Here is an 11745-nt window from a genome sequence, read left to right as displayed (position 1 = left end):
GAAACCGCTCTTCTGTTCTGATGATGATGACGACGGTGATGATGCGGTGCCGCAGGAGCACGGCTGACATTCTGACGACCGGTGTATGATTACAAACCAAACGGATCAGACTTCTGTCCATTTCCCTATGACACAATCCAACAACTTAATCAAATCATGCTCTAGCTAGCTAGCAAAGTTTTAGATCATTAGTACATTTAACCATCACTGCTAAAAAATAAATAAATAAATAAATAAATCACGAGCTCTCCATTTGGGTTCCTCTCAGAAGCACTTCAGGAGCATAGAGCAGACATTGGTCTCAATGCAGGCGTTTACACTCGTTTATTTATTTAGCAGAAACTTTCATCCAAAGCTATTTACAGTTGAGACAAGATGAGCAGAAAGTTCTCTCAGCTTCTGGAGGAGGAATCAAAACAAGTCAACAGGAGTTCTGGGGAACGCAGGTTCAAATCCCCACGATGTCATGGATATCAGTGGTCAAGAGTCCAACCGAGCAAAATTGGTGCTCTCTCTCTCAGCTGTCAATCACGAGTGTCTGTGAGGTCATGTATGTAGAAGAAGGCAGCGTGTTCCTCTCTCAGCAGTATAAGCAACGTTCTCCAAGGAACAAGGTACGAGAAGCGTAGGTAAGTGTTCAGTGCTCGGCCGTTTGGAGGTCCATGTAGGTGGAGATATCGGTGTCTGGAGGTCTTCATGGTCTCAGGACAAAGTGTAACGACTCCCTCCATCCAATAGCGACTCATGGAAAAAGGAGACACACAAAAATGAATTAAGAAAATATCGCTCATCCTTTACAATGAAAATAATAAATAAATAAATCTACTGATGCAATAAACTAAATACATTTCTAATTTAAAAAAAAAAAAGTAGTTTTATAAATTCGCAACCTTACCTTCCTCTTTAAAGCCTGTGACTTACCGCCGGTCACGTTTTTCTTTGGATTGAGGAAAATCGGAAGTTTGCTCTTTTTGTGAGGATTGGGGGTGGGGGTTTTGTTTTGAAATGGTCTTTATATTTTCAGCCTTTTTTTTTTCTTTTCTTTTTTTTTTTTTTAAACCAGTGCTGCAGCAGCAGCTTGCGTTTCTTTTTTTTTCTGCTTCTTTTTTTTTTTCAGCTGATTTTTTTTCCTAGACCATTTCAATTCTTTATTTTTTTGACATTTCAGAATAAGCCGGGAGAAGCAAAGCAGTCATACAAACCATTAAAACTCATACATAAAATATGTACACAAACTAGCTCAAAAGGCTAACTGTGCTAAATGAAGACATTACATGTAACCCCAACATGCTCTTTGAAATTAAAAGTTAGTTATCGTACCCGGTTTTTCTGTGTTTTTTTTTTAAACGTGGCTTCTCATAATAGACCAGATTCGATGAAAGGTAATTCAATGTCTTTTTTTTTTTTTTGTGAAAAAGAAAATCTGGACCGTGCCGACTGAGACGTCAGCTCGGTGTTACTGCTAATGCATAAAACATGAATGGCATACTCATGGCAAAACAGCCTTTTAATTAAAAACAACCATTTAAACAAAAAAAAAAAAAATGAAATGAAAAACAGGAAGTGATGCGACGGTGGAGGTGGAGCTAGGCCGAGAGACGTCTTCATCTTCGCCAGGAGCGTGGCTCGTTGTCGTCTTCTTCCTCGTCGTCGTCCTGTAGCAGCGCGTCGTCCACCAGGGAGTCCTCCTGGAACTGCGTGAAACCAGGACGCAAAGACGCGCATCAGTGTGACCGCGAATCATGTTAAAAATCATTTTAATAAATAATTTAGATTAGAATTTTATTTTTATTATTAAATCTGTGCTTCATCAACTCATCTATACGCTGATTCACTCCAGCAGAGACTCCAAAAGTGGTCATGTGACCTTAGCGAGTTTCATGATGTCACACACACACACACGGGTTTAAATGAAGACCTCATGTCTCATGCACACTTGTCTACCCTTACGCTGTCGTGGCTCCTGCTTAATACACTGCAGTTATAGTTTGGCGCCATCTACTGGCAATGTCCTAGACTTGTCCTTATTTGATGACTTCATCAGTAAAAGTCCTGCTGATCCCTGTTCTTCAGACGTCGTTTTGGCAAATCTAAAATCCTGTATGCTGGATTAACTCATAGTACAGGTGTAACGATACACTCTGGCTTCATGATTCGAATTCAATTTCGCAAAATATTCTCAACGTGCTACAAACAGAAGTTTAATATAATAATAATAATAATAATAATAGTAATGTACACTTTGTTTAGTATTGTAACAAAATGTACTACAACAGGTTCACCATATCTTAACAATAAATACGTTTGATTGAATGAACAGTCAATGAACTGGGGAAAATGACAGATTTAAACAACGGTCAGAAATAGAGCTCCAAAGTCAGCTAAAGCGCCCTACTTCTGCTGCATCGGATTTCGCAGGCGCTGTAGACCACAGAGGCTAGAACGTGCTACAATCTGGCTATCGGTCACTTCGTGTCACTTCACGTGTGCGCAAGATTCCCATTCGTTCCCATAACGGTACGGCCTCATGATGAAAGAACGCAATCACATGACCAGCATGGACTCTATGGGTTAAGCAGACTGGGAACGCTGGTGTTCAAACTGCAATTGGATTAGACGAATCATTAAGAGAACGCTGATATTTTCACAACGCACACAAGTCACACTTTTGCGTCGCGATGTATTGTTACATCCCTACCGAACACAGACTTGTGTATTGTGCATCGATCTGTATACTAATAACACTTTACTTCACAAAGATCAGCCGCACATTCGTGCCTCACACGACCACAGACTCTCAAAACCTGTACAAACATGACTTAACCCTTCGGCCTTGACCCATTTGATCAGTGTGCTAATCTAATCGAATCTAATCTAACAAAGACACTGGGGACATGAAGCTGACCTCCTCTTCCTCGGGCTCGGCCTCGTCGGCGTCGGCTGCGCTTAGAGGGAGGGCTGGTTTGTACCAGGACAGACGCAGGTCCTGATTGTTCAACCTCACGCCATGAACCGCAGCCTGCAAGAGGAGAGAACGGTCAGGAGCACCCGGGGGAGGGAGGGAGGGAGAAAGGGAGAGAGAGAGCATAAGTATGAGTGAGTGAGGTGGAGGTGCTAGAGTACATGAATGTGTGATAGTGAGGCGGTTCGAAACGGCATGATCCTGTGTGTGACAAGTGTGTGTACCTGTTCTGCCTCTGCTCGGGTTCTGAAGGTGATGATGGCACTGAGGCTGGAGTCCTCCATCTGACAGTCCTCAATTTCCCCAAATTGCTGACGAGACACAAAAACCCACGCACGTTTACACACAAGAACGTGCGGCAAAACGTATACTCCCTGTTCCCGTAGACATTCGGGAATATTGTTTACATGTTCTTTAGGGGTTTCGATGGATTTTAACACTGTAGAGAAAAAAATTAATAAATCACAGTGTGTGTGAATGTGAGTGTGTGTGTGTGTGTGTGTGTGTGTGTTAGACTCACAGCAAAGTGCGGCAGCAGATCCACGCGGTCTGCCTCAGTGAAGCCGCTGATCTCCAGAGCGCGGGGTCGATGATCCACCACGGAGTGGGTAGGAGCCCCTCTCGGTCTGCCTCTAATGCCCCGACCACGTCCCCGTGCTGACCCCCGACCCCGGGCTTGGGCCCCCCTCCCTCGCCCTGGGGTCAGAATGCCCCGCTTAGCTGCCTGAGCAGGGAGAAAAAGACAAACACGGTGAGTGAGAAGACTGTCTGCACACTGTCACTTATATACAAACACATGTATTTGGTCTCTGAGACTGAGTGTGTGTGTGTGTGTGTGTGTGTACCTCAAGCTGCAGCTGTGTGTATCGGAGTTTGAGCTGAGCAGTGTCCTCTCCGGCTTGTGTTTTCTTGTACAGATCGAGTTCGGTGTCCAACAACTCCTTCTGAGCCTGAACACACACACACACAGAATTACTCTAAGAGACAGAACCAAAACTGGGTTCTCTGGTATCGACACTGTATTGGGCATGACAGGTATGAAGGTGTAGTGTAACATCTGTGTGTGTGCACACGTACCTGGGCCTTGGTTTTGATGCCGCTATTCAGTGGGCGTGTGCCGGACAGGCCCTTGATCTCCTCCTGCAGCTTGCTGATGCTGTTTGTCAGAGCGTTGAGTGTCTGCATCAGCTGAGCTTTGTCCTCGGCTTTCATCGACTTGTTCTTCTCGAGCTTAGAAATCAGCAGCTGAACACACACACACACACACACACACACACACACAGTCAATGTTTCTCAAACAGTGAGCGGATCAAAGTAAAAAAAATAATCCGTAAGCGTGTGAACGGTGGTGTTTTCGTGTCAGGGACTCACTTTCTGTGTCTCGATGTGCTTCTCCAGAATCTCCTGCTTCTTCTTCCTCACGTCCTGCTGAAGTTTTAGCGCCTCCTAGCAAGAGAAGTCAGGAAAATAAGCTGGCGTTTTAGTTCAGAAACGATAACCCGAGCTAGACGTAAGGAATAAATAAAACGCTCGGGGTCGTGCTGTTGCAGGAAAAGAAATCGGAATCGACAACATGACGAGGATGTCGTTATTGTTACGAACAAAACGTCGCTATTTTCCTAAAACGCCATGTCCTTTATTCCTCGCGACCAACCTGCTTCTTCTTCTTCAGCGCGTCCTCGGCGCCGGGGGCCGTCCCAGTCATCGCGCCCTTCTGGCCCGGCTTCAGCGCGGCCGGGTTATAAAACGTCTTCGTGAGTCCGGTGGAGGTGGAGAAGACCTGCGGAGAAGAAGGAAGAAAAAAAAGCGCTCGGTCGGTCTGTCTGTCTGTCTGGAAGACGCAAACGAAACACATCAGAGAGATAATGACGGAGCACCTTTCCTTCAGCCGGCGCCGGTTTAGAGAAGCCCAGCCGGTCCTTTACTGAGGATCGGGCGGCGCTCTGGGAAGACTGGAAACACACACACGTGTACAAAATTAAACCGACGTGAATTACATAGCGCACCAAAAAATATATACGTAGGATAATACTACGCTGCAACCTGTGACGGAGGCGTGGCGTCGTGCAGCGGCTCTGCGCTGTTAGAGGGCAGGGGGCCGAGACGGTCTTTCACCGACTGCTTCAGACTGGTGGCTTCAGGCTGCTGTACGCTCTGATACAACACAACAGGACGCAAAACACAGACGTCGACGCCTCATTAAATGCACAGAAAACATCAAATAAACATAAAACGCAGACTTCAGATATCATATACGTCCACGCCGAGAAGTGTGTGTGTGTGTACCACGTTGAGCAGGGTGTGTGACGGAGTGCCAAGCGGCCCGTCGTCTCTGTGCCAGTGCACTCTGATGAATCGGTTGTTGAGGACGGCCTCGGTGCTCTGCATAGCGCGCTTCGCTTCGTCTGGAGACTCGAACTGGATCAGAGCACTCTCGGGGTCATTGTTATAGGCGACCTACACACACACACACACACACACACACACACACACACACACACACACACTAATGAACCTGTTTCGCTAGATACCTCAAGAAACAATCATAAAAAAATATAATCATAACACCATACAGTTATACACTGTGGGTCAAAAGTTTGTGGACACTCGACCGAAATGTTTCTCATGATCGTTAAAAACTTTTTGATCTGAAGCTGTGTGATTAAATGTTTGAAATCGGTGTCGTAGACAAAAATATAATCGTTCCACAATGTAGAGCCAATCGAGCAAAAATAATACAGCGAGACAGCGTGAGACGGAGCGCACCTGCAGGTTGACGATTTTCCCGAATTTGCTGAAGTGCTCGTTGAGCTTGCTGATGTTGTTCAGCTCTGGGGGAATCTGCCGGATTGCCAGCTTAGTGTTCGGCAGCGGAAACGGCACTTTCTTATTATGGTAGCCGTGATGGTTGGGCTTGTTGAAGCTCGGCCTGGTGAAGGAAAAGTAAATAGATGGAATAAGAGGCAAAGTGGAAAACAGCGCAACATGAAAATAGCATTGTTTAAAAGGTGAATGGATGGAGACTATATTACATATGTAGGAATAAAAATCTTATTTGTTGTTATTACTTACTTATCAAACCAGGGTTTTTTAGAAGGAGGTCCCCCATCATGATGCCCCGCCCCTCTCTTCCTGGAGTCTGATTCCAACACGATCCGTGCGGTATTGCTGTTCAGCATTTTATCTGTGGAGATCACATGGAACAAAAAAAAAAAAAGAATCACAATATATTTCATTTCACAACTTTTTTAGGTTCATTCAGGAACGTGCATTAACGAATGGATTTATTATTTGTAGTAGTAGTCTTGGTCTCTAATAAAATTGTTTTTTCTCCACATTTCAGAATAATAATAGTCATTAAAACTCTGGAGTCACACAGATGGAACTATGGGAATCATGTGTTAAAAAAATCCAAAATAAATCAAAATAATTTAGTATTTTATCAGCTTCAAAGTAGACGCCCTTTTCAACTAGAATTTCCAGAAACGTATTCTTGGTATTTTCTCGACCGATTTCTTGAGGAATTCCCGAGATGGTTTTTTAAACAGTATTTAAGGATACCTATAACAGCAGGACACAGATTGTTTTATTCCTTACGCCGTTACATGCCGTATACAGGACATTACCTCGTGGAGGAAGATCCACTTCTCCCATAGTGAGGCCGATGAGGTTAGGCCTCTGCACGTTGACCCGGGGTCTATACGCAGGGCGAGAGTTCAGACTAGGAGCCTCGGGGTTGTACATGTCCGGTTCGAATGAATCTATAGACCATTAAACAGATTAACAGATTTTAAACAGATTGGTTTAAAAATCCTGTTTCGTTTTGAAGATCAAATCTAATTGACTTCCATGTGATTCATATTCATGTGATTCATATTCATGTGATTCATTAAAGAATTTATTTCCATACAAACGCACAGCGGTTAGAGTGATTACCCGAGGTGAAGAGGGGCGGCAGCGGCTGTGAGAGCGGGGGTCGGATGCCTGACGTCACCAGGTGAAGCGGAGGCTGAGGGAGTAGAGGACGAGACGTGGAGACAATGGAGGGGACGGAGCTGGTCATGGAGTTTGGAGGAGCATCCAGTGCTGGGAGAGGTGGAGGAGGACCTGCACAACACATACACACACACACAAAAAACGCTTTATCGTGGTTCAGGTAGGTCACTAAACGCTTAAATCCTCACACAGAGGACCTCAGCTGAGGGTGTTTTGACACCATGTAAAGTGATGGGTGATGAAACGTTACCTGCGACAGGTGGGAGGCTGCCTGGTGCAACAGGGGGGCGGAGGTTAACCGGTGGAGGAGGGAGTAGACCGGGAGGCGGCGGTGGCAGACCTGGAGGGGGCTGACCATCCCCGACAGGAAGTGGTGCAGGCGGGAACGGGAGGATGCTGGGAAGGTTGACGTCCTCCACCACCACTGGATCGCTGCCGTGGTCGAACTGACACATATCGCCTCGCATACAGAAACCTTTCTCTGCGTACGGGGAAAAAAACAAAAACTCGGTTTAACCCAATGTAACTTACATAATTAACATAAATAGACTGATATCTCAGACTCTTACGCTCCTCCCCCCTCCTTACCGTCGTAGTCACGACAACGCTTGCGTGAAGGGGGCGGAGCCGCTCTGCCGTAAGGGACGTGGTCCGGGTGGAATTCAGACCAGCTCTCTGTGGTGCTGTTGCCATGGTGAGTGGGAGCGATGACGGTGATGGTGCTGCTGAGGGCGGGTACAGGGAAGTGGGAGGAGCTAGGAACAGAGGCGAGGGGTGGGGGTACGTAGGCCTCGGTGGCGCCGCCCTCTGGCCGCTCGTGGTCATACTTTGGTTTTCCAGATTCCCTGTCTGTAGAATAAAAATTGAAATAACGGCGGATTAAAATGGAATTAAACTGATTCAAGTGTCCTCTCATGCATTTTAAGTGAATGGCATCTTAAAAGGAGGCGTGGCCTCTGCTTCAGTCTGTTCCAAAGAATGAGGTATGGCCTCTTTAGTCAGTCCTAGACAAGGAGGCATGGCCTCTGTGTCAGTCCTATCATTATAAATATAATAAGCCTGCAGTACGGTGGAGTGTGTGTGTGTGTGTGTGTGTGTGTGTGTGTGTGTGTGTGTGTGTGTGAGAGAGAGAGAGAGTGCGCGTGTGTGCCAACCTCGACTCCTAGACCTGGAGCGGCTACGAGAGCGTGTCCTGCTGCGTTCCCGCTCCCTCTCACGTTCTCGGTCTCGCTCTCTTTCTCGATCGCGGTCTCGCAATCTGTCTTTGCTCCAGCTGCGACTCCGACTACGGCTGTAGCTCCGCCCCCTGCGTCGGTTGTAGCGTTCACGATACGAATCACGTCTGGGCGGAGGACGCTCGTACTCTCGCTTTCTGGACCGATCGTCTTTCTTACGCTCGTCACTCCTCCTGCGGAACGGACGAAGTTTTAAAAGTGATCTATATTCATTATAATCGTGATTATTATTTAAAACCTGTGTGCGTGTGTGTGTGTGTGTGTGTGTGTGTGTGTGTGTGTGTTCACCTGCTGTCTCGGCTGTAACGTGAGCTGGACTGAGGGCTGTGGTTCACTCTTCTGGAGAACTTCTTCTCCCGTTCATCATCCCGACTCAGCTGGCACAAAAGCATAAAACGGTAAACCTTACACACACACACACACACACACACACACACACACACACGCACGCACGTGTGTGTATATACACCTCTCTCACCTCCTCTTTCTTCAGCTCGTCTTTGTCGGCGCGTGTGTGGCTCTCGGTCCTGCCTGACGAGCTCAGCGTCTCAGCCTGAGGTAGGTAGCTCTTTGCGTTCACAGCTTCAAAAAGTTTATCCACAAACATCTGAGTCTCTGCGCAGAAACGACAGAGGTCACAGAAGCGTTCACTCCGAAGCGCACGGCAATCGATCGTGTGTTTTGTTGCACAGAAACCCGAGGAACGATTCTCACCCTTCTGGAGGAATACATCCAACTGGTCTATGCATAGTGCTCTCAGCTCCTTCTCCGACTTGTCCTTCTTCACCAAGGCCACCACGTATTTAGCGAGCGCAGACGGGTCAGCGTCACATCTGAAAAAAAGAACGGAAAGAATAAAAGACAAAAGAAAACAAAAAGCCCAACGACTCCTAACCGTCTTCAGATCACGTAAAACAGCTTAACGCGTCACTTTAATAATAAACACGTTGTAAAGTAGCAGCCTGCAGAGACTTCTACACCAACCTGGACGTCAAGGAAAAAAAATGTAATCATTTATAAAACCTGACTTTTATATTTGACAAATCCAGCACTGAATAAATGAAAGGTTAAAAAACAAACATGACGGTTTCTCCTAACTCCACTCGAGTGAAAAATAAAAATCTGATTTAATTATTCACTGAAATATTACCACGAAATAATATTTTCTTGCTAAATACTATTCAGAATAAAATAAAGACTTCTTACGCTTTGGAAGCTGTACGTATTAACCGTAAAAATGATTTAACACGTCCACTGCTAATAGAAATACTTTCTTTTAAACGGAGCTTGCATTGAATAAAATAAAAATTATTTATATCCATTTATATAGACATTTGTTGTTTTTAAATTTATATATGTTTCTAAATTTATTTAACACTTCCAAAGAGTGGAAATCATCTTGTTAATTTTATTTATATCATTTGTTGCTAAAAAAATAAAAATAAAAAAATAAATAAATAAAAGTCTCGAGAGTCTTAATCCTTAATCTCTGCTAAAGAAAACACTTTCTAAAATGTTTATTTCTGACAAATCTAGCACTGAATAAAATATATTTATCGCTCCTCTTTTGGACACACCAGTTGTTGTTATTATTATTATTATTATTATTATTATTATTACAAAGCTTTATTTTATTGCTATTGCACTGTAAACTGAAATGATAACACTGTGCAGGGATTGCTGCAGGATTTTTAATCCGAAACTGTCTCTTTATTTCTTCAGAATTTTTTTAATTCATCACTTCATACAAGCCAGAGTTCATTTAACTAGGAAATACAACTCAACTCACTACTTGTTTTTGTTTATTTGTTTGTTTGTTTGTTTACATGCAATAAGCAACTCGTTGCTAGCTTGTAGCTAGCTCGACACAGCGTCACAATGCTAACTGGCTAACACGTTAGACTGAAATGAAACAGTGGCTAGGCTAACTCGGCTAACTCATACACTTACATTGGTTCCAGGGTTTTGGAGAGCCACGTCTTCAAGGCATCGAGGTTTTCAATTATCATTTTTCAGAAGAAAAATAAAACGAAGAAGAAGAAGAAGAAGAAGAAGAAAGCCAAACAGCTGAAGTGCTGAAGGTGAAAAAGTGCTAAGCTAACAACACACCAGGCCCAGGGATGCTAAAGCTAACGGTATCGCTACCCGGCCAAACTACGCGCAGTTTACACTAATTACTCCAAACATCTTCTCTTTTTTTATGTTTTTAACAGCAGGGTTGATTTTTAGAGCGGGATATTTCAGAATTACATCGGTGTCTTATCGGAAATGAGATCTGACCGTTTTGTGAAGAAACGTCTAGAAATGAATCCCAATGCTTTTCTCGATTTTTCCTCTTTCTCCAGTTTCTACAAATGGCGACTGTTTACTCACGTTGTGAAATACCGCGAGAATAGCACTCCGCTCACGCTAGTCTGAGAATCTCGCGAGAACAGTCAGCGAGTGCGATCTGTGGGCTTCATTGTAAAATACGTTATTTATTATTATTACTATTAGTAGTAGTAGTATTTATTTATTTATTTATTTACCTATAGCGATACTAAATATAAACCTCTGAAGTATGTGGCTCATTTCTCATTCATAAACAACAATTTTGCTAATGGTATTCCGTCCTTCCCCCACTTTAAAATGGAACTACACTTACTTTTTAAATCTCTTCATTTTATAAAGGATAAAATAAATAAAAGAAACCCCTTAAATATATTGAAGAAATCTTTAAAGAAGGTCCATGTATTTAGGTGCTTTCCCTGTGTAGTAAAATCTGTCATTTCTGTGTCCCTGACATGTCAATGTGTTGTGTTAATGATGTTCAATTTACATAGTCCTGTTGTTGTTGTTGTTATTGTTATTGATGTAATGGTAAGTCATTTCTTTGCAATGCTTATGTAACTGTTGGCCATATGTATATGGCCTTTATGCCCAAACGTTTGTAGACACATTACCTTCACACTCATATGTGCTTGTTGAACATCCCGTTCCAGGTTTCTACGACTTTCCACTAGATTTTGGAGCGTGGCTGTGGGGATTTGTGTTCATTCAGCTACAAGAGCATTATTGAGGTACATTAGGCACTGGTATTGGGTGAGGAGGCAGTGTTCCCGTTCGTAACACTGGCCTATTGGTCGATTGTTGCTTTGGTTAACGCGTCCCTACATTACCCACAATGCCACTCGACTACCTGCTCATAATGGCGCAGTGGGATTTTGCCCTCACTTCAACTCTGCCTAAAATGAGCGATGCGGCAGGGCTTTAATCTTTTCGTGAGATGGAGCAGCTTCAAGTTTTGCGCTAATAGTAATTTTACTTGTTATATTGTAGATCGCTAACTAGCCGATCCATAACTCAGTGCACCTGTGGCATATCGCTGCATTGTATTCTGGGACTTTGAATCCATTAAGTGCTCCAATGTCTCCACTACTTCTAGACTGGATTTCTCATTAATATGATGTGGAAATTGGTGACAGCAAAACCTCAATGTTATCATGTGTTGGGGCAGTGGTGGTTTGGCGGTTAAGGCTCGGGGTTACTGATCAGAAGGTCGGGGATTCAAGC

General features: G+C 44.1%; 1 protein-coding gene across 2 annotated transcripts; it reads right to left on the bottom strand.

Annotated features, from left to right (window-relative positions):
* Nucleotides 1-305: 305 nt before the first annotated feature.
* rbm26 (RNA binding motif protein 26) lies at nt 306-10804 on the bottom strand. Of its 2 annotated transcripts, none has more exons than XM_053637120.1 (22): nt 10144-10804; nt 8908-9026; nt 8672-8808; nt 8482-8570; nt 8113-8366; nt 7547-7807; nt 7209-7439; nt 6881-7069; nt 6589-6723; nt 6035-6146; nt 5729-5891; nt 5249-5419; nt 5006-5116; nt 4840-4914; nt 4617-4742; nt 4334-4408; nt 4040-4207; nt 3808-3912; nt 3483-3686; nt 3187-3273; nt 2906-3019; nt 306-1694 (listed from the first exon to the last, which is right to left on the bottom strand). In XM_053637120.1, the coding sequence occupies exons 1-22, from the start codon at nt 10200-10202 to the stop codon at nt 1605-1607; spliced, it is 3075 nt and encodes a 1024-aa protein (XP_053493095.1). In that variant the 5' UTR covers nt 10203-10804; the 3' UTR covers nt 306-1604. The 2 variants fall into 2 exon arrangements, with proteins under 2 accessions (XP_053493095.1, XP_053493096.1); XM_053637121.1 differs by having other exon boundaries at nt 6899-7069; nt 10144-10803.
* Nucleotides 10805-11745: the final 941 nt, after the last annotated feature.

This window comes from Ictalurus furcatus, chromosome 11 (genome assembly GCF_023375685.1).
Source record: "Ictalurus furcatus strain D&B chromosome 11, Billie_1.0, whole genome shotgun sequence".
NCBI classification, from domain to species: Eukaryota; Metazoa; Chordata; class Actinopteri; order Siluriformes; family Ictaluridae; genus Ictalurus; species Ictalurus furcatus.
The sequence above is the reverse complement of the archived record's forward strand: the minus strand, read 5'-3'. Positions and strand labels throughout refer to the sequence as shown.

What these genes read in the sequence shown, in the direction of transcription:
- rbm26 (XM_053637120.1), bottom strand. Translation starts at nt 10,202, where the DNA reads ATGATAATTGAAAACCTCGATGCCTTGAAGACGTGGCTCTCCAAAACC. An exon ending in GCGTTGTCGTGACTACGACG is followed by an intron (nt 7,440 to 7,546) that starts GTAAGGAGGGGG and finishes CCCCGTACGCAG; the next exon opens with AGAAAGGTTTCTGTATGCGA. An exon ending in CAGCCTCCCACCTGTCGCAG is followed by an intron (nt 7,070 to 7,208) that starts GTAACGTTTCAT and finishes TGTGTTGTGCAG; the next exon opens with GTCCTCCTCCACCTCTCCCA.